Genomic DNA, 24,669 nt, shown 5'->3' with positions numbered 1-24,669 from the left:
TAGCTTGTAGGTGCTTTCAGACAAAGCTATGTTTTCCCTTTCCTAACAGCAGGCAGAGAGAAGTACAAAAGTCATAAATTGGATGCTAAACATCAGGCTTCAAAACCCATCAAGCTAAATGCAAAAAGCTTGGGTTTGTTTTCTTTTTGGTTTTAAAGTCTTTAGAGTGCATTCATATCATGCTGCTAAGCTATTTTCAACACTCATGAGGCTTTAATTTAAGAACGGGGAAAGATTTGTCCATGGGATTCTCAAGTAGGGACTTGGTGAAGCTGAGTAAAGCAGGATCATGAGGAATGGCACAGGCAGTGACAAAAAACATCTCCCACCATCCTGCTGGCTCATCTTTTCAGAGAGATATGGCATTATCTTGAAGGAAACCCAAAGCCAAGCAGAATGTTTCTCTAATAATGACTATACATGTAACTACAGATTCATTTCAAAGAGTGGACCCTGATAGCTCAGGCACACTTGAATAATGGAGGAAGAGCTTTGCAATTCATTTGTTCAACTGAGACATGATCCATGGATTTGAGTGTCTGAGAGGCCCTACTTCATACACATGTAAATGGATTTATGAGAGAAAGAGCATAATCCCTTGCCAACATGCACAATCTGGATTGAAGCATCTGATCACTGCATCCACCTAATGTGCTTAAGACAGCTCCTCATCCCTTTTAAATGCTTGAGGAAGAAGTTATCTAGACAGTGCAGCTGGTTTATTCCTCTCGTGGGATAATAAAAGCTGGTAAAGGTGAGTATTCCCAGGAAAACCTAGGCAATGCACATTTTATGACGAGGACAGAAAATGTAGGGTTAATCTGGGAGGGAATGTGTCCTCCTAGCAGGAAGGCTACTTGGGAATCTCTTCAGGTCTGGGAGAGATGTAAAGGGCATCTATGAGAAAGAAAATATTTTGGTTTGTGAGCAATTAAATAAAGTATTGTACAGACAAAGTAAATACAATTAGAACTGTGTTGATAAAATTATTAGTGATGTCCATCTGCTTTGCAGGTCTGACTCTAAAAGGAATAATTGCAGCAGCTGATGAAAAATCACTTCTTAATCTTTATCAGGTCTTCCATAAAAATCAATTTCCTTTTCTTCTTGGAATTAGATTAAAAGGATAATTAACAGCACTGATTGCATTCCTATTCTAAATTTAGTTAACACTTACCCTGTGCAATAATGCCCCCCAGCCACAAAAAGCTGCAGGGAAGCATTTCAAGATCACACCCCCAGTGCCCTTTTCACTTGCCCAGTGCCCACAACACCATGGCAGGGATAACAACAGGTCTGTTTTCTCAGCAGAGCTGTGATGCTGCTCCCACAGGCACACAGCAAATTTGCTCTGGGATTTGTTTTTCCCCGAGGACCTTGCTTAGGTCAGCTAATTAATTGCCCACAGTGCCAGCAGGCAGCTCACAGCTGATAAGGAGAGATAAGGAAGCAGAAAACTGTTGAAGAAAAAAAACTCAAAAAAACCAACAAAACAACCAAGCATCTGAAAGACTGTAAAAGTGGTCAAGCAACTGGCCTGTAAAGCTTACTCTCCCTCCTCCTTGGGTTAGTTTTCCAAAGCCAAGGCATGTTTAGTCTCAGCACTGATAGCCTTTTCATTTCTGGACAAAGCACACCCTGTCCTCAGTAGCTGCCTCATCCCCCAGGGCACAGCAGATAGCTTCCTTCTGAGGTCACACGTGCAGCCAGTTAAAAATAAAGCTCCAAGATGCTTTTAAATAGCTCTGCTCGAATAAGGTGGGAGGAATCTGGATATGGAGGAAGAGGAGAAAAAAAAAGGGAAGATTGCAAAACTCCTAATCAAAAAAAAGAAATGCAACACCAAAGCTTTTACTCATTAATGGTCTACACTTATTGTAGTTATTTCAGTGCATTTAGGTTGGGTTGATTTACACTGAGGCAAAGCTGGAGATGCACAAGAGTTGTGATTATTCAGACCAGCTGCCTGTGTGAGTTAACTGATTTTGTAAAGTCCCTGACAATTAATTTTGTTGAAGATTTAGGAGCAAGCAGCAGTAACTACACAATGACAGGTAAAGCAGGCAAAGCAATGCTGTCTTGGCAGGGAGGATCTGCTCCCTGCTTTAAGCTCCCCCAGAGCTGTAGCAAAGCAAAGTTGGAGCTCTGGATTTCTCTACAGTGTATACACATACAGAGAAAAAGGGCACAAATTGCAACAAACAAGTCCTCTTCAGGCCTCTGAGCAGAATCACAGTTATCATGTTTGCATCTGGGAAGAGTTTAACTGCTTGGAATGAGTTACCACAAAAAAGGCCAGCAGTAAGCTTGAAAGCACAGCTAAAATTGCTTCTATTAATGTCAAAGGCATGCTGTGAAAAGTGTTCTGTGCAAGATAAATAACACCAGTGAATGAAGTTATCCCATCTTGGTTACAGAGAGCCAGGAAATAGTGATTGCTTTATTTTTACAAATAGCTATACTTTTATTAGTTTTGATTATCCTGTAAGACACTGTGTTTCTTTTAGAAGAGCACATCCTCGTTCCTCACAGCTTACTTGCAGGGGGCCTTTGAGAAATGTACAGCATGTGATGAATGTACAGCTTCCTTAAAACCTGACCTTGATATCTGCAACCATCTTTGTGGTGAGGAGGAGCCATTAAAAATTCATTCACTCTGAGCAACATTCTTGGTGTTACATCTATTTATGTTAATAGCTCTAAATTAATATCTCTGCATATTTTCCTGACAAAAGGAGCATTGTACAAGTACTGGGTATTTTGTTCTGGCAGAAAGAATGTTTCACTTTGTGTTCTTTCCCATGGGCAGCTTGTCAAGGCAAATACAGTTCTGGAAAATGTCCACAGTCCAATCAGATGGGAAGCTTTTTAGGTATTGTCTTCACAACTTTCCTGCCCTCTTTTGATGCAGTGCAAGAATAGCCATCCTGCTCACACACAGCCGGTCACTTAGACTCTTCCTGTCCCAAGAATGAGTCAAAAAAGGTCTTACTTCACAGCAGGGAGAGAACTGGGGTTTGTTCATTGCCTGAGGTCATTCCCAAAAGGCGACAAGTGTTCTTTGTGTGTGGTGTTTCTGCCTCTAAGACTTTGGGACTTTCTATGATGGCAGGGCCACCATACGTGATGTTATTTTTATGGACTGAGACAAATCCTGCAGGTACAAAATCCCTTCAGTTCTGAGTTGGGTGCCTTAAGAAACGTAAAACAGAAAAGGAAGCTTTTCTGCAGAACTTCTTGCTGAGCCATCACTGGATAGCAAAATACCAAATTAATTATTTGTAACTGTGTCACTTTATCTTGATAAATTCATTAGAAACAGCTAGAGTGCTTTTTATCTCCTTTCCTATCCATATCTTCATAGATACTGTACCTAGGCTGCTTCATGGGACACAGCTGAAATATCCCAGAATATTAATGAAATAAATATCCCAGAATATTAATGAAATAAAGAGAAAGACACTCACTGTTACATTCCCTACTTAGCACACAGTCTAATAAGTAACAGGGTCCCCACCAAATATTTGGATTAATTTGGATACATGCAAAGGCTTGTTTGAAGTTGTAATGAGATATCAGATACTCCCAGTGCCACAGCAGTCAGAAACCATTTAAGAAACAGCACTGAGACACTGTACTCCTCTTTCCTATCTGAATATAAGCTTTGCAAAAGTAAATATTCTCTCTGCTATCTACTCATGCTGTATTTTCCAAAGAGTAGTGTGAGTGTCAAACACAGCTAACTCAAGTGGAATTATTGGTAAAACAGCCTCTCTGGAAGGAGGGGTCAAACAGCACCTACTCTACTCTTCCCAGGGCACCAGATTTGTGCTGACACAGCTACCCTGAAATGCAGAAATGTACTGGGCCTGTGCCCCATGCTCCTGCTTCTCCAGCACCATGGCAAGGGGAGAGTTTACCTCTTTTTAACTACCGAAGCACACATTTAAATTTTAAATGCTTAAGTTTTGAAATAACACTCAAAGTGACATAGTGGAAAAACATCCCAAACTTAGGTCACTCCAGCAGCATGCAAGAAAGGAAATCTCCTCCGGTCATACCTTCCTCTAATCTGAATCTCTGCTGGATCTTTCAGGGGCTGGTTCTTGGAATTGCCAAAAAGCACACTGAGAATGGGAGTACCCATGAGATTAAAGTGAGCAGCAGGTTCCTGTTATTGTAAAAGGGGTCACAGTCCTCGCAATTAAATGCACCTTGCACATTTTATTCAAGTCCTGTAAAAATTCCTGTTCACTGCCATTGCTCACCACACACTCCCACATCACTGGCCCTCTTCCCAGTCACAGAGCTCCCATGTCAAGAACTTTTCTCAGCTCATCTCTTGGAGATTGCTGAGGGAAACAATCACAGGGATATCAACTGCAGGTGCCTGCACGCTTCCAATATTGTCCTGCACTCTCCTGAGAGTGTCTCTTCTGCCTCACAGTCTTTCTCTGTTATTGAGGTCCCTTCCCCATAGACATCACCAATTTGATAGGGAATGAAAAAGCAAGGAATTATCCTTACTTCTCCTTGTACAAAACAAAATAAACAATTACATTTCCCTATTATTTTAGCAGGAATTACCTTGCCACTGCAAAAAGCTGAATTTATCTATCTACCTTCCATTAACCAGAGATTTATTTTCACGTATTGAGATGATGCTCCTGACTAAATATAGCATGGCAGCTAGTGTGCCACTATTCTTAAAAATACTAACTGTACTATTTCCTTTAACACTGACAGGTCTCTTCTCAGTAAAACACAGGACAAAGCCTGCACTGTTGTCAAGCATGGACCTTTATTGTATTTGAAAGTGAGTAGCATTGTTTCAGAAAGAGGCCACCTTGACCACGCTGGCAACTGAAATGCTAGCTTGTGTTCAGAATAAAGATCTGTTTTCTGCTTTCACCTTCAGACTGCTTCTCAAACATGAACCCTCCACAGAGCACTTAAAAATAATAAACAGACATGGTACTCCTAAAAAGGGTGATAGAAGAGTGAAATAGAGGTGGGAGAAACTTGACCTGCTCATGGCACAGCTGCAGATTATGGAGGACCTCTAAGAAAGAGTTTAGCAGTTATGCCTGGGAAAATATATTCTTTGCAACATCTAACCTCAATAGTTGAGACTTCTGCCCCCTTCCTACACACCCTTCCATCATATTCCTTGATTTGACTGTGACATCAGCTCTCTAAATGACTCTGATAGGCATCTCCTTGCATAGAACAGGGTAAAAAAAGGCATGTGGATGTGGCACTTGCTGATAGGATTTATTGCTTTCAGCACCTCATTCAGACTCCTATTTCATTGCACAGAACTGGCTCCACGAGACACTACCAAAAATAAATGTGACAAGAACAGTTTAGCATACCCTAATAATGAAAATATTAGAAGAATGTTTCAGCTCTCCACAAATTCTTTTCCTAGGTAGTTTTGATAATCTTTGTAAAATCAGACCAGTTGAATTGCCAGTGCAAAGTCTCAAGTTGTCCCTTACTCTTCTCCCAGGCCCTCTTTGGGAGGTGGACTAGAAAGCAAATTGAGGCTCATAATACTCTAAATGCTTAAGGGTTTTGTGTCACTTGTTTGCTGCACTCTTTCTCTAAAGCCTTCCTCTCCTTTCTCCAATGTAAAAACAGAGGGTGCAGTTATGATCCCTTCCATCTCAAAAAAGTGTATTTGACTATTGGGAAAGGTAAAGAGGAGGGCACTAATGCTGATCAAAGACATGATATTAATTTTGTAAGAGGAATAACCAATTTGACTTTTTGGCATGGAAAGCTTAGGGATCCACAGAAGTCCTGGAGAGGGTGGGCAAGCACTGATATTTCAACACAAATTCCAGGCAACCCCCTGGGCTGGAATAATTTGGAGGCTGGAGGGGTATTGGGCTAAAGTATCTTGAATGCTTCTCTGATTCTTAAGCTACCCTTAGCAGCTCCCAAGACTCCCTGTTGTGCACAGGATGCTTGATTCACTACAGCTACAGCTGATATTGTAGGGAGAGAGCAGGCAAAGGAGGGGGACCCTTTCTACAGAAGGAAAAACTTGCCATGATCTGCCTTTGCTGGGCTGTAACCCTGCCTGGAGACCCTGGACAAGGAAATGGAAACTGGGAATAGCATGGCATCAGCTGGAGCTGATGGGTCAAATTTGAGTTGCTCACCCCTTGCAGAAGATGCTCCCTGGGCTATCCAACATCTCTGTGAAGGTTTGGGGCAAGATCACGTTGTAAACAAGCTGTGGGGAGTTTCTTTCTCACTGCATCTGAACAACTGTGGTTTTGCTTAAATATTGGTTATAGCAAGTATCCCATCAATAATCTACCTGTGGCTCCCAAGTCAAAACAAAAATAACTTCCTAATGCACTACATAAGGCATTTCTAACCTACAGAGATATATTCAGCAACACTGACTCCATCTTGCTGTGCCCATATTGATTCTGAAGTGAAGCCCAGTGTTTTCAAAGCCCCACCAAGGCTCCAGAGGATATTACTCTATGTTACCTTGTGCCTGTTTCCTTCATGGCAATATCAAGGCCTATGTTTTGCCTGATTGATTCCAGCTGATAGCTCTGACATGCTGCAAAACAAATTGCAGGCTTTAGACTGTGAGGATGACCAAGCAGACCTCAGCATGAATTAGGAACTGACTATGAGGGGTTTTTTTACTGTGCAAAGAATAGATTGCAGCAGCAAACACTGAAAGATGCAGTAGGCACAATGTGCAGTCCCTGCACAAGCTGGACACTCAGAGAGCTTTGAACCAGCCGAATAATTTGGAGGTTAAAGATTTAAATAATTGTGATAAAACTGGGGGGAAAGAAGGCCCAATGGCATCACTAACAAAATGCACCTACAATAAATAAAATACCACAAAGTCCCTAAATGCTGATCTTTGCCCAGAAATTCAAAGCCAGCTTGGTGCTGAAAAGTGTCTGTCTCCTTAAGGTTTCTCTTTTAATCTGTTTGGAATAATAAGGGCTTCATTCTATTTATCTAAGTCTGAATAAAGGTATTTATTTTTAGAGAACTATCAGTCAGCCCTTAGACAAACCTGTGCTTCCCAGGAAGTGCAGGGAAAAGATTTCCTCTGCTGGCCCTTAGTTTAGGAACATGGTGACTCCCATGAACGCCAAGATGGCAAGACTGAATGCTTTTAAGCAAATTTTTTTTTTTTTTTTTCTAGCATAAAGGTAGTGCTTTGATTTAAGACAACAGAGAACAATACACAGTAGGCCACCTTCTGAACAAAAACCTGTGTGAAAGAGTCAGGTAAACTTTCCTGAGTTCACTTCATGTATCAGAAAAAGGAATCTAAGCATCCCTGCTTGCACTAGAGGTGTGAAACAAAATGCCTTTTTTCTCAGAGAGAAACAGAGAACCAAAAAAAAAAAAAAAAAAAAGAAACAGAACAGAGCTCTGCTTGAAAACAAAGTGAAAATAAATCAGCAGTGAATGGATTAGCTTCAGATCAGACTGCCTGGAGCAGCCTGATCTGGAACAGCAGAGCACTCAGGGCTTGTGTTTTTTAAATTAGTTTTAATAAATAGAATCAATAGCTCAGATTATGAAGAAGAACAAAAGCACAGATCAAATCGATCAAGGCTGTAGCTTATCATTATAAGCCAAGGGGTGTCTTCTCTTGTCTGAATGTGATAAGATGGCAAAAGAATCCACTTGCAGCTTTTCAGTATCTCTCCCAGAACAGCTGTACACAGAGCTGGATACTGAAAATACTCCAGGTTATCCAAACATAAACACAGACTCCCTTTCCTTTTCCCCACAAGGAAAATAAAATCCAAAATAATAAATAAAACCCAAAAATAATATTTTTTTTCCTGAAGATAAATGTAGGAATTTACAGGGAGGACAGAACTAAATAGATAAGCAAGAACCAAGTATCCTGCATTATATATGAGATTTAATGCTCAGGTGAAGAGATTCTTGGTCAGATCACTGGAAAAGTGGATTTCCATGGAGTAAGTTAGGAAAAGGTGCTGGAGAACACCACGGAAGTTCTCTCTAACCCCAGTGCTCAGCCAAGGGTTATCCACTGGAGGGGAACAAGGGAGGTGAATGAACTTCAATCAAGCTTTGGGCAATGGGAGGGGATGGGTGCACACAGGCGCCTTGTTTTCCCCTTTATCCTTTTTTGTTTGTTTTGTTGCATTCTTTTTTCCTAAGGGACTTTGCTCCTGGGAAGCTGCAGTGTCTTATTAATGGGAGAACATCATCACTGAGGAGCTCCCCTTTCATCACAGGGGTTTTATCCTGTCACCTGGCACCTGGTCACTCTTTCATCACAGGGGTTTCATCCTGAACACCCTGAGCACCTGCTCTGAGGAATAAGTGCCACACAGAAAATTACAGCACTTAAACAACCCCAGCCCCCTTTTCTTCCCCTCCAATGAAACTTTTTGTTTAATTTAAGGAAAGTACAAACCAGCAGTCCTGAATTTGTTTTATCAAATATAGTAAAACTGAGAAGGTTTTTGGCACACTGTGGGATAACACCCTAGATGTGTGAGAACAATGCAAGGTGCTGATAACCTCTGCTGACTCCCATTCATCCTCAGGTTGAAAAGCTGGCATCAGTTATGTGGGATTTGTGCTCATGAATAGCACATAAGAGTCTTTTTCATTGTTGTGGTTGAATTATAGATAAACAGCAGAAGAGGAATAGTAATCTTGTAATAATAGAATTTATGACAGATGTACTACTGAAAGTCATTCACATGCTCCAGTGGTGAGCGTGGTTCAAAGTCTATCTGGAACAGACTCCTATCTTGCTAATAAATATTCAGAGACTTTATAGTCTTCAAGGACGTAATATTGAACATCTGACAGAAAATTCAGTGCAAATCCATGAACATTTTTTATTACATTTCGATCGGAAGTAGATTCCTTAATGTTTATAGCAAGCAGTGCCTTTGTCAGAAGACACAGAACTTTCCTGGGCAAAGTACCCACTGGTTAACTTGAAGTCCAACAAAATAAACAAAATACCAATTATGATTCAAGCATAGTGTAATTTATTTTCTATTCAGTGAGGAAGAATTGATTTTCCCAGCAGTGTCACTTACACTGTAATGATTATTTCACATAAGACAACTTAAGAAAATGATGGAAAAACAAATTAGATGGGCCGCAGATCATTGGCTTATCTTGACTGCTCACCTTGAAGAGAGAGTAAGGGAAACATAAGATACAGTACTGGATGTCAGGGTGCTTGAAACCCCTGCTCTCCTTCCACCTCCTTGATGGCTCATATTAAAATTTAAATAAAGAAAACAAAGCAACATTTCCAGCAGGGATGAAACAGCACATTTTGCCAGTCTGAGGGCATCTGCTAAATTAAAAACAATGATAACTTTCTGTGAGAGAAGGTAATTAAAGGGTATAAGTTGTGTAAGAAGTTGGATATTTCTAATGCTCTCATTTTATTCTAAACATCCATTCATGAGTCATATGAGAAAAACATTGCCACAACTCCTTAGCTTTTGCTAGCTGACACTTCACTGCTGATGACCAAGTGCTAAAGCAGTGCAGTAAAAGACTGGGCCCAATATTACTACGCAATCTAATGGAAATCAATAGGAATTCTTCCACTGATTTTTCAATATGTATTGGACAGACAATTTATTGCATGCAGAAACCTGAATAATGGGAACAGAGGTTAACCAATCAGTGGTGCAGTGATAATCTCTTCATGCTGAGATGGAATTGTCCCAATCAGAGTTTCTAACAAAAAAATGAGTTGGCCTCACATTCTTCTCTGGCGACATCCACAATCAGCCAACATTCTGTACATTAAGTGCTGCACATCTTATCTAGCTGATAGAATTTGCTGCAAGAGGCTTGGTTAACCATGTTTAGTTTAGTTTAAAGGCAAGAAAAAATGACAGTCAGCATCAACCACTGAACCTGAAACATCCCTGTGAAGTTTCACACTCACCCTTCCAGAATCATTATGTGCTCCCTCAGATTTATTTCAAAGGTCTGCAACATTACTCTACTCTAATTGCAGCTTCCTTGTGGAATATCCTATCTTTTCCCTCTGTTTTACATGGCAAAAAGTCTTTTAAGTTTCAAAGACAAGTTGGCCTTGCAAAAAAAAATGTGAGAATGTATGGATTTTGTAGCTGATTTCTTTGTCAAGAAAATGTGCTGCTAATTTATACCCCTTGACCTGTTGGGTTAGATTCAGAGCTTGTTATTTCACCCCTTTTGATTATTTCACCTCAATAGCCAACTACTTTTTTTTTTTTAGTGTGACATTCATATCTATTCTTGCAAATGGATTGTTCAAAGAGTAGGTGTGATCACAGCCATCCTGTCTCACTTTCTCAGATTAAGAAATGCTTCTGGCAATGAGAAAATGAACATTTGCTCTGGGTTTGACAGTTGTAAAGGATGTTTATTTCCCAGGGCTTTGTTTACAAGGCTGCATTGTTTAAAAGAATATTCTCTGCTGCTTTTGGACTCCCTCTCCATTGCCCTTCTCTGGAGTCTCTCCACCCCCTCAATGTCTCTGTGTAGTGAGGGGCCCAGAACTGGACACAGCACTTCAGGTGTGGCCTCACCAGTGCCATGTGCAGGGGGACAATCACTGCCCTGGTTCTGCTAGCCACAGCATTCTTGAGACAGGACAGAATGCCCCTGGCCACCTTGGCACACCTGGGCACACCTGGCTCATATTCAGTGCTGCCAACCAGCACCCACAGGTCCTCTTCTGCTGGGCAGTTTCCAGACACTCTGCCCTTACTCTTTAGCACTTCATGGGGTTGTTGTGGTCTAAGAGCAGGACTAGCACCTGGTCTTGCTTAACCTCACACTGTTGGTCTCAGCCCATCTATCCTGCCTGTACAGATCCCCCTGCAGAGCTTCCTGCCCTCCAGCAGATCAACACTCCCACCCAACTTGGTGTTGTCTGTGATCGAGGGTGCTCTTGATACCTCATCCAGATCATCAACAAAGATATTGAACAGGGCTAGCCCCAGCACTGAGCCCTGGGGACACCACTAGGCACCCTGGGTGTGGCACCATTCACCACCAGGCCCTGGATCCAACCAGTTCTTACCCAGCCAGGAGTGCACCCATCCAAGCCATAGGCTGCCAGCTTTTCCAGAAGAATGCTGTGGGAGACAGCATTAAAACTGTACTGAAGTCCAGGCAGACTATATCCACAGGCTTTCCCTCATCCCCCATGAGTCATAGCAATCAAGCTGGGTCAGACAGGACATGCCTGTCCCAAAGCCCAGCTGACTGGGCCTGGTTCCTTAGTTCTCCTGTATGTGCTCACACTGTGAGCACTTGCGATCACACTCAAGGTGATCTCTTCCATAACCATCCCTGGCACCAAGATCAGGCTGACAGGCCTGTAGTTTCTTGGATGCTCCTCCCAGCTCTTCCTGTGGATGGATATGACATTGTCCAACGTCCAGCTGTCTGGGACTTCCCTGGTTAAGCAGGACTGATGGTAAATGAGGGAGAGTGGCTTGGTGAGCCCTTCCAGCAGCTCCCTTTGTGCCTTTGCGTGAATAACATCTTGTGAGTCGTCAGGTGGCCCAGCAAATCACTAATTACTTCCTCCTGGATTACAGGGGGTCTATTTTCTCTCCACCTTGGTCTACCAGCTCAGGGGGCTGGTTACCCTGAGGAAAACTAGTCTTACTGTGAAAGAAGCAAAAAAGAAATTAAGCATCACAGCCTCTTCTACATCCTATATAGGAAGCATTGAAAAGAAAGCCACAATCAAAATATTTTCTGCCTGTGCTTATGCTTTTTGATTTTCCTATCTCCTTCACTCAAGGGTAATCTTCCAAGGCACATAGATGTTTTAGGTGATTATCCTTTATCTGGCAGAAGTAGCCTCTCAGTGAGTATTGCTATTTCAGCATGGAGATAGCAGGGAATGATTAGTGATTGGTTTGACACTGTTTTCTTTCCAAGCAGTATTTTCCATCACCTCTTCTTCAATAAGATCAGCAAGGACAAAGACAATTCAGATGACCATGCAAGCTAGGCATAGCTTGGAAAGCATGCTCCTAGGCAGGCTGGCAGTTGAAATACGGGCAGAAGCTTCTATTAGGCAGCTGTTGAAATACAGACACTGAGGTTGGAAAAAGACCCTCCTCTAGGGAGGAACTCAAAGCCATGGAAACTCCTACACTGATGCTATACTTGATGTTGAAGGTGAAATTTAGACCTCCACATAGTCTGGGTGCACCTTTTTCCTTCTTTGGGCCATTTTTAGAAAAGCAGTTGGCATCTTATTGAAGCTCAAGGCTTCTGGGACTTTTGGGCTTCTAAGATTGAGAGCCATCCTGAATTACCTGAGTTCAGACTAACAAAACCCTGAGTGTTGCTATGCAACATAGGCTGAAGCCCAAAGCTGTTCATAAAAGTAGGATACCAGCATGTGGTGCTTTACAGAAATCTATAAACTCCTGTACACAATGGACATTGTAGAGATGTACTCTAGCTGGCAAGCCAGCCTAATAAAAATAACAGTCTGCCACCCCACCAGATCAGAGGTTAACAAGCTTTCTGTGGAATGCAGAAAATCCTCAAGGAGACGCAAGCAGGAGCCCCGGAGGCGCCCCTTGCCTCATTGCCTGTTTCAGCTGATAACCACCTCGGCCTGGAGGACACTTGAGAGATGAATCCACACCTAGAACCAAGGCCGGCTCCTGGCAGCCTCACACCCAGGGTGAAAAAAATGCAAAGCCCTTCAAAGCCTTGAACAAAGAACCAGTTTCCCTGATTCCCAGTGTCGCCAGAGCGTCCCTCCCAGACAGCGTCCACGCCTCTCAACAGACAAACAAAATGGCAAGGCCTGAGCTGGTGCTGGACCACAGCCCTGAGGCTACACGCTGTCCCCACCAGGCCAGGACATCAGTACATGCAAGTGAATGGGAATCAATCCACTCCTCAGTGGGAGCTTCATGGAAACTGCTGGCTCCTTGTCCAGCCTGTACAGTGCTCTGTCAAGCTCAGGATGGACATGCTCCAATTTCTAAAGTGTTCAAAAACCAACATGATTTCTGTGGTGTGGGCCCATATTCACATAACCAGCATGATTTCTGGGGTGTGGGCCCATATTCACATAACAAACAAACAATATTCCCTGACTTCCTTCATTTCTCTACGTTATGCTGACATAATGCAGCATAGCATGTAGAGAAATGAAGGAAGTCAAAGAAATATTGTTTGTTTGTTATATGAATACTGTAAACATATACTAAAAAATTCCTGTGGATGCAACACTCATGCATTTATGAAGAGCTTTAGCTAAGGAGAAATATACAGAGAGCAATTAAACTCATAAAAGGGTGAGAACCTTCCAATTAGTGCTCCATAGGCAGCCCTACTGACCATAACGGAGCCAACCGTTAGCCATAATTGAAATACTCACAAAATCTCCACCTCAGCTCTCTTTAAATTAGTGGCTGTAACACTGCTGGGAAATGCTTCTCTTCTAATACAGTGACAGAAACTGATACCAGAAAAGTACAGAAAGGAAGAAAGTGGAAGAGGTGATGATGCAGATGTACCAAGTCAATAAAAATGCACTTGAGGGGAAAAAGCCCTGAAACTTTACACCTCACTTGATGTTAAAAAATAGTAGAGTTATAGCTTTCTCTGCTGAGAAATAGTTATTAGAAAGAAATACAAATATGCAAGAGGTAATTTTTTTTTGTTTGCTATTTGGAAAAGGGAAACATTTTGCCACAGGAGAACAGTCTGGTGGATAAGGTGAGGCTAAACCACTGGGTTAAACTCTGTACTCTTGGGAAATTGCACGTCTCTTGCAACCCATAGCTTTGCTGTTACTGTAATGGATAAAATTGTGTTTACATACTTACCAGGAATATTGTGAAATCTGTTAAGACAGAAAACTTTGTGAGCCCTAAAACAGTTTTATCAATTCCATGTGGTCCATTAAAACAATTAAAATCTCCCCTAATAATATAAAACAAATGCAAACTTTTAAAAAATTATTTCATTTACGTGTTCAATGCCCATTTTATTTTTCCCACAGTGGTTTCCTGCCTACTGCAATAGCACAAAGTCCTGAATCTGCAAATCAGAGCAGACAGGTACTTTTGCACCTGCGATTTGTCCCACTGGGAAGCAGCGGAGCAGCCTGGGCAAGCAATTAGGATGTGTATGAACGCCTGTGGAATCAGACCCTGGATTTTTTTGTAAGGTATTCCCTCACAGGGGCCACTAATGCTGATTTCAAAGGACTGGAGAATGAGGTCTGGGCTTCATGTGCCATGGCAACAATATACTGCAGATAGGAAATTGCAGCTCGTGGGATTCGGATGCAGCGAGTATTTCCCCAAACCAGTAATTCCACCTAGAAAGTTGCTCTGCCAAGGCAGTTCTTGGTCTGCTGTCATTTCCTAGCACAGCCTGCACTGCTTTTATGACTCTTCACTTGCCAAAAATGAAAAGCAAAAATTTCCATAGCAGTGCCGTTGGCCAAAGAAAACTTTGGGGACAAGAGAAGTTTTTTAGCATCAAGCCACTGTCTTTCCATGGGTTTATAGCCCCTCTACTTATACCTTCCTTGCTCAGAAATTTATGTGTGTCTACAAATATTCCTGCTGGGAAACTGGACTCCAAGGAAAGACTCTTCAGAATTGATTGCTTCCCAGTAGTTGTCAAGAGGCAAAAAATGGATTTGGCTGTTGGTGTTCTTTCTTTTAAAGCTGTGAAGAGGCTGGAGATGCCAGAGGAAGCAGCACAGGTGGTGCTTCCACTGCTGGAGACAGATGTGCTTTCTTGCCTCAGTGAATGTCTGTGGCTCTCACAGGCAGGAATGTTTCCCACAGAACCCTTTTACAAAGGGTCTGGGCCTCAAAAATGCCTACTGGGCTACTAAAGGCAGCAGCCTAATGTGGTTATACCATGTGATGGTGAATAAAAGAAATCAAAGCTTACCCTGAAGGTAAGCCCTGAAATCCAAACCTCTCAAAGCCAAGTGTAGGCAGGGCTGTTACACCAGAGATTATTTCTAAGCACAAGACATAGCACAGAATATAAAACCATTAAAAGGCTCCCAAAGGTGTGTCCAAAAGAAAACCATTATAATTCTTACCCTGCCTTTGTGACATCCTTTTCAGTGAAGAAAACCAACCTCAAATAACCACATATCACTTCTTTCTGCTCCTGGTTTTGGGAAAAAGGGACAGGCAGAGGGTCCCTCCTACCATTATTACTCTCACCTCAGCCTGGGCCATTTTAGGAGTTACAGCTATAGATCCACACTGGTGTTTTCCAATCTCATCCCCTTTTCCCAGGGCCGAACTGATGCAGGAAGAAGTTAAACACAGATACTCTGTGCACATACACAGGTGTGTGGGCACACTTCTTGGGGTAGACTCTGGTTTTGGTGTAAGAGGGAGGGAAGATGTCTTTATAAGTATCCCATGGTATCCCAAAATTTTGGAACATAAATATAGGACACTATAAAAATCTCCTGAGAAAACAAGCACCACTTTCCAATCTTCACACAGTCCATCCAGTCCTTTATTGCATGCTACTATTTCAAATTTAAAAAAAAAATATTCTGATCTTCATTTGAAAGTATATTCTCCCCTTGCTCCACTCTCAAACAAAAGATTAATGAAACACTGAGAACTTGGAATTTTCTCCCACTGCGTGTTTATGCACAGAGTGTTTTTGGAAAATCACTGAAGATTCACAGATTCCTGATTAATAAATATTTACAAATAAATTTCAATTAACTGGCTGTGTTTGGGCAAGGATTCATATCAGAAAGTACATCCTCATGTACATGGATATGGGGAAACTTTGTGTCAATAGTACCATTCTCAGAATCATGCTCCATAGACATTCACAAACCAGAATTTCCAGGCAAATATGTTAAAATGCTGACCAGTAATAGCATTCTTGAATAGATAAGAGAGTGAGCAGAGCTGAAAGCTTCAGCCTGCAGCTCACCCAGTAGGTATATGCTTAAAATTGAGGCTGTCCTATCTATAGGAAGATCTGAGTGTGTTACTTTTAAGGATACAGCATTATTTAGCTAGTCCAGGCAAAGAGGGAGGCTCAGCAAGCTCAATACACTTATGAGAAGCAAGGATTTGTTCAGCTGAGTTGGGTTGGAGGCTGTTTTCGTTTCACTCAGACACATATCTCCCTCTGCATATAATAACAGTCTGTAAGTTCTCCTCCAGCTACCCAGGAGCAAATGATTGTAGGTGGCTTGATAAGGTAATGGGAGATAAAAAGCATCCCTACCTTCCAGGCTGAGCTCCTGAAAGACCTAAGCATAGTTGGAGAAAAACATTGAGCAAAAGTAAACAAACCACAAGCTTTTGTGACCCTAGACCCTCAAGATCAAAGAAATTACACCTGAGTAAAAGGCAGAAATCAGGCTCCTTATTATAGTGTACGTGAGACAATTACAAGAAATAATTTTCTATACTCTTACATGAAATCCATGCTTGGTCTGACCTATAATTTGAAATAAGCTTCATTTTAATGACTTAAATTTCACTGCTAATAAGAGCAGCCCAATCAAACCACAGGCAAAGTGTGTGAAATAATTTACAGATTTTGTCTGAAAAGGTCAAGGTCTTAAACAAAGAAAAGTGGCTTTTTCTACCAGAGTCCTTGCCCCTCACTGTGTAAAACTAATAGACTGCTATGAAAAATAATACCTGCCTTTTGTGCCTAAACTATCTTGTTTACTGGACACACACACACACACAGAGACAAACACACTCATTCCCAATCAGCTGCTGCCAAAATGAACAGCACATGGCTGAGAGAGCTCCCCACTGCCAGATGGTGAAAATGAATGGAGTTCTTTCCACTGAAGTTAATGAAGCTATGACAATTTAAATTAACTGTGAGCCTACCCCAATTATCTGTTAACTTGCCTGCACAAGGACTTGGGAAAGTTAAGCAGAACTAACTAACCTAAACTGCCAGCAGGAGAGGAGACAGTGAGGCATGTTGAACTCTACACGGGTTTCTTTGGCTCCTCAGCTGGATGTCTCACAGGTTTGCTTATTTTTCTTCGGCAGATAACTCAGCTTGCCTCTGCAGGACCCCCTCCTGCACACACACTGCTGGCAGTCAGAGCAGCTCTCCCTTTGGGATGTATATTCCTATAATCTCTCCTCTGGGCAACTCTTTTCCTGTTTTTGTGGCATTCCTCATCCACTTTCTCCTGTCACCCTCGTTAAACTCTCACACAAGCAGTGTTTCCAGTGACATGTCAGCCTGATGAAACCCCCGCAGCATCTGCACAGAAAACCCTGGAGGTGCACAGCAGACTGGCTCCTGCTGGCTTATCAGGTGACACATTTTGTGTGTGACACTCTTCCAGGGGAATGCGATTTGCAGCTTTTACAGGCACTGTCCCACTGGGGATCTCTTCTCCAGAAATCATCTCAGAAATTTATCTGGGATTATCAAGTATTTGAGAAGCTTTTTTTAATTTTATTTTTTTATTTAAGTGGCATGGCCTGGGATATTGAGGGAGATAATAAGCTTTACTCTTCAAGACTGCAATGCTGATATGAACCTGCTAAGTGTCTGATCTAGAAAATGATTAACTCAAATTCCCAAGATGCTAAATGTGATTGAGGCGCTGAAAGCACAACTGCATGGACAAATACAAGGATAACAGATGAACTGGCCTGGCTTGGTAGCTCTTACAGTACAGCAGCTGGGTCAGGGCATCAGTGGCACCCACACACATGTCTGCATCCCTCTCTTCATAAATACCCTCAGCTCCCTCTGTGAGGGAAGGGAAGGCAGCTCATTGAAGCTGAGACTGAGCCACATAAACACTTTAATGTCACTCAAACTCATGAAAGCATTTCCCTAGAGCTCTGACTATGCTCTGCTCTCCCGGCTAGCAGCAGTCATCTTTGAGTGATACTCAATAGGATTCCCTGTGCCAAAGTGTCCCTGCATGGGATGAGGGATGGAGTTAATACATTGCAGTATTAGATATGAGACGGCAACAAAGTCTGGAATGCAGTGTTTTACTTCTGCAGAGTGAAAACTGATGAGTTGTGAGAAACTGTCATAAGGGGAGTAAATGAAGCCAGGAAATCATCCATGCTGTGGAAGTGTTTAGCCTAACACACCATTCAGAGCAAAGGAAATTAACTGCTGCGTGACACCAGTGAATTCATGACTCCTCAACTCTACTCAGTGATTCAGGTTCTCGTTGGAGAAGCAAAAGACAGACCTCCATCCTACTTTGCAGTGTCCCCTAGGCTAACCAGCTTCCCCATTTTTACCACATTTTAGTTTAAAACTGCTAATTTCAGATCTTAGTAGGGCTGCTTTTTTTTTTTTTTCTGCTGTGCCTCAACACTAACTTTGGTATTTACCAGATCCCATCTCATGAATAACATTACTGTCAAACTCTCCTGGGTTTTTAACTATATTAATCACTTGAATGGGGAGGCACACAAGATGAAGACACCATATTTGAGACAAGAAAATGTAACTCCCACAAATTACTACTTTAATCTACCAAACACTTTAGAAAAACATTTATTATTATCTCATTCACTAGGCACGTTTTGATTCTTTGGAGGAACTGAACCAGAACGTATCTAAAATGTCTAACAGAGAGGCTTTATTTCAGCTCATCAGCCCAGGAGCCCATTTTGCCTGGTTTCAGATGTGTGGGGATGTGACACAGCCGGTTTTTGTGTGTGTGTGTGTGTGCATGTGTATAACAGAGACTGCTGGAAAAAACAGAATTTAGATATTGAGAGAATCTCTCTGTAGCTGACCCCATTGAAGGGCATCAGCTTTGTACCCTTCCAATGCTGCATGCAAACAAAATCAAGTCTTAGCTTTCACTGTTTCCCTGCAAAAAGCTCAGTGATTTAGCAAGTCATTAAATTTTAAGTGAATGCACTTTCATAGCAAAGATATATTTTATACATACATACATACATACATACATACATACATACATGTGTGTACATATATATATATATATATATATATATATATACACACACATTTATACATCTTCAGACTTGGCCATCCCTCTCTCATACATGCACCAAGCTGCAGACTCTATAAGTTAGCTGGGAGCCATGTGCAAGAATTTATTTATAGCATCAGGAGTAAGCCAGCAGAGAACTGCACGGCAAAGCAGCTTCCATTGTGTGCAGTATAACTCCCTGTGTTCAAAAGCTCCTGGATGTTTAGAAATTGAATGTTTCTGTAAATATATATATATATCTTTGGTCATTTATACCAGCCAAGGATCTGTCCTGCTGAGTTTATTATCCTTTTGTGTAATTTTCCTCTGTTTCTTTCTCTTCCTCTCTTATGATCTGCCCATTTCTTTTTATCCACCCAATTAAAATGTTAAATAAGAATCCAGCCTAAGGATTGGACCACTGCACTGATATACCGACAGCAATCTTACAGCAACTCTGTTGTTTTCTGTTTCAAAGTAGGAACTGATCATAAATTCAGGAAGAGAAGAATGTAACCCTAACAGATGCAAAGCTGGTTTGAGTTAAAAACTAAAATAATTAAAAAGGCTTTAGTCAGCCTGTAATACGTTCTCAATATGCTCTGCTGTGAAAATATTCTCATCTTATTCCTGAAAAGATGAGAGTGGGATTATTGACTGACTGTAAGATGAATCACCACAATACAGAGAGTTCAAAGCTTCATGGATCTTAATTTCCTTAGTTTACTTCATCCTCTCACACCTTGCCTTTCTCAGGTTCAGGTCAGTCCATCAGTATAAACACCCAAGCAAGAAGTGTAGCTGTTTGCAGGTTTCAGTGTAATTTCAACTCGAAGTGTGAAAGAATAAAGAAACATCCTAATTGCAGCTGTCAGTAACAGTGTTGCAGCTACAATTCACATAATTTGCAGCTTCTGTCGCTGGGAAGCACATCTGACTCACTCAGTACACAGCACAGGACTTGCTATTTCTAGGCAGCTGATGTTTTAGTGCTCAGACATCTACTCAGCCTTGACTTGATAGTCTAAAGTAAATATCCTTGAGCAATTGTAAAAAAAAACACCTATGCAGCGAGCAAGTAAAAAACCCTGCTGTTTATAGTTTGCAGATGCTCGGGAGAAAACACTCTATATAACATAGCTCTAAACTGCTCTGACAATGGCTAAACTGCCTCCTAGAATCATGGAATCATTATGGCTGCAAAAGAACTCCCAGATAATTGAGTCCAACCGCGAAGCCAGCACCACCTTGTTCACCACTCAGCCGTGTCCGCAAGTGCCACATCCACAGTGATTCCACCACTTCCCTGGGCAGCCCATTCCAACGCCTGATGACCCTTTCAGGGAAGAAATTTTTCCTAATATTGAACCCAATGAGCCCTCGGCATAGATTGAGAGCATTTCCTGTTTTCCTGTTACTTGGTGTTATCCAAACGTTTCTACTTAGTTTGTTAAATCTTCAGAAGGATCCCTTCTGAGAATGTTATTTTTGTTTGCATTACAAAGCAAGGCCTCTAATGAATAAATGAAATCCTACTGAATAGTGATGGTGGATATCAAAACTTGACACTGGATTTTAAGGCTGGAATAAATCTTCGAGCAGCAAACTGCCTGCAATTGCTACTGAGTCACTCCCTCCTCTCTTCCCTAGAGGCAAATAATTGTTAATACTTGATCCAGGTGAGCCTACATTTCCCATCTGAACTGCTGGACTCTGGTTTCTGATAGATTGACTCCAAATTTGTAAGTCAGAGCCATCTCTCAGGCATTATGGTATGTATAAAAAATACCAAAAATTCTTCTTTCCAGGCAAAGATTATAAAGCAAAGCAGCTAATAACCACAGCCTCCCCTGTAAACACTCAGAACATGGCACCTGCAGAACACTTGGAAATCTGCAAAAAGCAATGGACAAACCAAGCTGTAATTATCCTATCATGAGATTTTGGACTGTAAGTGAAAAAGTAGAAGTGGCAGAAATGAGAGTGATGGAATCATGTGGATTCTGATCCCTGCTCTGTTTCCGTGAGGTGAGTACAAATTGAAATCACTCACCCTAAGAGGCTGCCAGCCTGTCCTCTGCAGCACCCTTGCTAAATCCAGCCGGGAGCAAACCCCTGTCTCATGCACCACACTGCAGAGCTCAAGTTTCCCTTGCAGCCCAAGCTCTCTCTGTTGGGAAGCCAACCACAAAGAAACCCCTCATGGCAGCACATGCTCTAGGGAGGGCACTATTTTTACCTTTATCATGAGTTTTCCTACCAAGTGTCTAATCTGGTTGCTACATGCCAGGGTCCCAACTTCAGACATAGCTGTAGTGAAATAGAAGCACACAGCAAAGGGAGAAGTGCTTGAGGCTGATCAGGCTCCTGCTCTCACTCTAAAGCATTCACCAGCATGCTATTCAACATGTTAAAGGCACTAGGGAAGGACTCTAAGATAACTTAGGAAAGCTATCACAATCACATAAGGGAAGGTGAAGAGCTGTAAGTGTACTGAATGAATTCCTCTCCTTTATATAAATAAAAACAGACTGCATCCAGACTCCCAGAATTGAGCTCTTAGGTGAAAAAAGTACCTTGTATGATCTGTATGTAACAAGAAGTTTCTGCTTGTGTCCTGTACAGAGTTCTTAGACACCATGGACTTCTGTGCTAAAGTTGGTACACTGATCAAAAAATTCTTTTCACCCATTAAGACTTTTTGAGAAAACATAAAGCCAGATTTTCCTGCTAGCAGGAGTGTACCTGCAGTGTCATCTGGAGCAGTAAAACTTATTTTACTCACCTGAATCACCCCACTGGGCACTCAGTGGAGAGATGCAGAGGAAAGCACTTTTCTAGAGTTCCCCTTTGATCCTGAAGGAAAAATCTGAGCTTTATTTGTCACTTGATAGCTCTTCAGCTAATGTATCTGCCTTTGGTAATGCTAAGGTTTGATATATTCAAAGCTACTCTAGGCAGCTTTCAAATTTTTAAGGCATGCTGAAATCAGTCCCAGGGCTATACTGATGGAATGGGACCTGAATTACTTCCTGAGAAACCAAAAGCTGGTTTATTTTGAGAAAGTGAGAAGAGAGTTAAGTTGAGAGATTCTAAATCCAGTATTTGCACAGCACTGGCAGAAGAAAGGATTTATTTGCTGTTTTCAGTCACACTAGTGTTGTATTCTGCCTGTTTCAGAGAATAGCACTCGTGCTAAGAACCCACAAATTAGCATCCTCAACAAACCCTCGAGAAGTTAACAAGGAGAAAAACAAATCCCTTTTTACTAACAGGTGCTTTTCAGCAATACTCGACTTCTTTGCAGAAATAATTAAAAAAATGCTTTTGCTTAATCCCTAGAAGGCAGACCTTAACTGTGTAATCTAGAGAAACAATCAAAGCAAAATTAAACAAAATTAGCTGTACATGCTTGGAGCACAGTGCACTCAAGATTTAGATGACCTAAATCACAGATGGATTAGTTTTTCCTCTGGTTGTGAGAATGATTTAAACTTTTACTGACCTTTTGTGGTTAATTCAGACATTTCTCCCAAGTTTTCACTGCAGTCTGCTTAGTCAGTGAGCATAACAACCCCTCCTTCTGAAGAAAACAAAACTTCTACCCTAAGAAAACTGTGGCATAATAACCATGGATGTACTGTGGTGTGTAAAATTGGGATGGGGGTGTATTTTTCTTACTAGTGACACATCATTCCTCATTGTATCCTCCCTTCAAGCTTGCCATTCCACTTATTTACCAAAGGCTTTATCCAGGACTACTCCTTTTGGTTTTGCTTTAGGTTGTAACAATGCCAGATGTGTGTGGGGGTGTTGGCACAGGGTGATATTTGCCTTCAAACTATTAAAATGAAAACAATCACTTGCAGTTAGATATTTGCCATTGCGCAAGCTCCTTTGCTTGCCTGTGCTACTGACACAGAAAACAGCTGCCACACGTTATTTTTGTATTGCTCACGTTATTTTTATGAAAAATAATGAGAAGCTTTAAGATAGACAAAACCCCCTCTCTATCTTCACATTGTTCACTCTCTCCAAGCACAGCCATGCCGCTCCTGTGGCGGAGGAGGATCCCTCTCTGAATGTTTATCAGAGTCCTTTCTGCAATGCCTTTGAGATTTCAAAGGGAAAACATTAAGTTCCTTCTTGGCAAACAACACAAACCTTTGGGAAGCTCCTGCAGTACAAACAAACACTCATCATCGACTTGTTTGGGGCAGACAAGTTTCTCGGCACGTTCCGACAGCGCTAAAAGCAAAGCTGTAAAGAAAGCTTAGACTTTATGCTTCAAATTACTGTCACAGCACCAAAGATGCTTGTCTCAAATTTACCCTGCACTTGGTATTATAACGTGCAAAATCCTTCCTTAACAGAGACCTCACAATGAGCACAATCAGAGAAATGGAGAGGAGTTTCAAGGTGTAATCGAGCGAGCATCAGAGGAAGGGCTGTGCTCTGCAAACAGCAGGATTGGAGTCTCCCAAGTGACTCCTTCAAACCTGACCTTTGGCTGGCCAGGCAGCAGCTCCTTTGGAGAGCCAGGCTCCCAGCCACAAAGATGCTGCTCCCAACCTCAAGGCTGCTGCTCCCAACCACAAGGCTGCTGCTCCCAGCCGCTCCCTCTCTCCCTACTTACAGCTCGGTGGCATTGGCAGGGATGTCCCGGGGAACCTGCACCACCTGGCTCTCCTGGCAGATGAAGACCCTGCCCAGGCAGTGGCAGGCAGGGTGCTGGCATGCCAGGCAGCCCTCCAGGAACAGCAGCAGCAGGCAGGAGAGGGCTGGAGACATCTCTGCCCTCACATCTGTGCCCGTCCCTTTATCGGAAAAGGAGGAACGCTGAGACCTCCCAGGCCAGCTCCCTGGATGGAAGATCCGCCCCAAAAGCTGGGACAAACCATGTGGCTCTTAGGGGATGATGACTTCTCTGCAAGTTTCACTTCGTGACCCCACATTCCTCATGGCGTTGGAGTGGGGATAGAGATGGGAAATGCTGATTTTTCATGACACGAGTATTTTGTATTTTAAGTGGTGTTGAAATGAGGGGGCCCAGCTGTACTAACCAGCTGTACTAACCAGGCTCTTTCAACATGCTGGGGAAAGGTTCTTCCTTCTCAGCTACACTATTTTTCATGTCTTGCTTGGTGAGACCAAGGGACCACAAAGCATTTTTACTTTCTACAGCTCAGACCCTTTTTTTTGTCCCTAAAGGAGAAGCACTCTATTTATGGCACTATTTATGCTCCCATTCATGGATCCAAGGACCCCTGCTTTTGTATTTCTCTTAGGCAAAAGTAGGGTGGTAGTATTTTATATAGTCTACTTCATGGGGTAAGAGCTCTACAGACCTGAAGCCAGAGCTAAATAATGCCTTTCTTCTCACAGCTGTGATTATTTTTCATGCAGTTGCTGATTCATCTCCTTTTTTCCTTTGGCACCTTTATCGGAATCCAAACAGAAGAAAACTCCACAATCCAAATTGTCCCTGTGGACTGGTAAACTAATTTCATCATCTAGAACAGAAATCCTAGAAATATTGCCAGATGACTATTTGTGGCACAACAGGAGGAAAACGGCCTCAAGAATATCATCAGAAGGCTTGGATATTGAATCTTGTCTTTGAGTCCCTATTCAAATTTTTTACTCTTTGACTGAGCTAAATT

General features: G+C 42.0%; 1 protein-coding gene across 1 annotated transcript in view; it reads right to left on the bottom strand.

Moving 5' to 3' along the window:
* The window catches only part of FSHR (follicle stimulating hormone receptor), a 79,853-nt gene extending 55,946 nt beyond the window's left edge, over positions 1-23,907 (bottom strand). Inside the window, 2 exon segments of the mRNA XM_054290393.1 lie at positions 23,643-23,823; positions 23,826-23,907. Coding sequence (XP_054146368.1) covers positions 23,643-23,823; positions 23,826-23,907 — 263 coding nt within the window.
* Between the last annotated feature and the right edge of the window lie 762 nt (positions 23,908-24,669).

Source organism: Melozone crissalis, unplaced genomic scaffold, assembly GCF_028551555.1.
Source record: "Melozone crissalis strain CALT ecotype California unplaced genomic scaffold, PUWL_Pcris_2 ptg000081l_1, whole genome shotgun sequence".
Classification (NCBI taxonomy): domain Eukaryota; kingdom Metazoa; phylum Chordata; class Aves; order Passeriformes; family Passerellidae; genus Melozone; species Melozone crissalis.
This window is presented reverse-complemented; position numbering and strand designations above follow the sequence as displayed.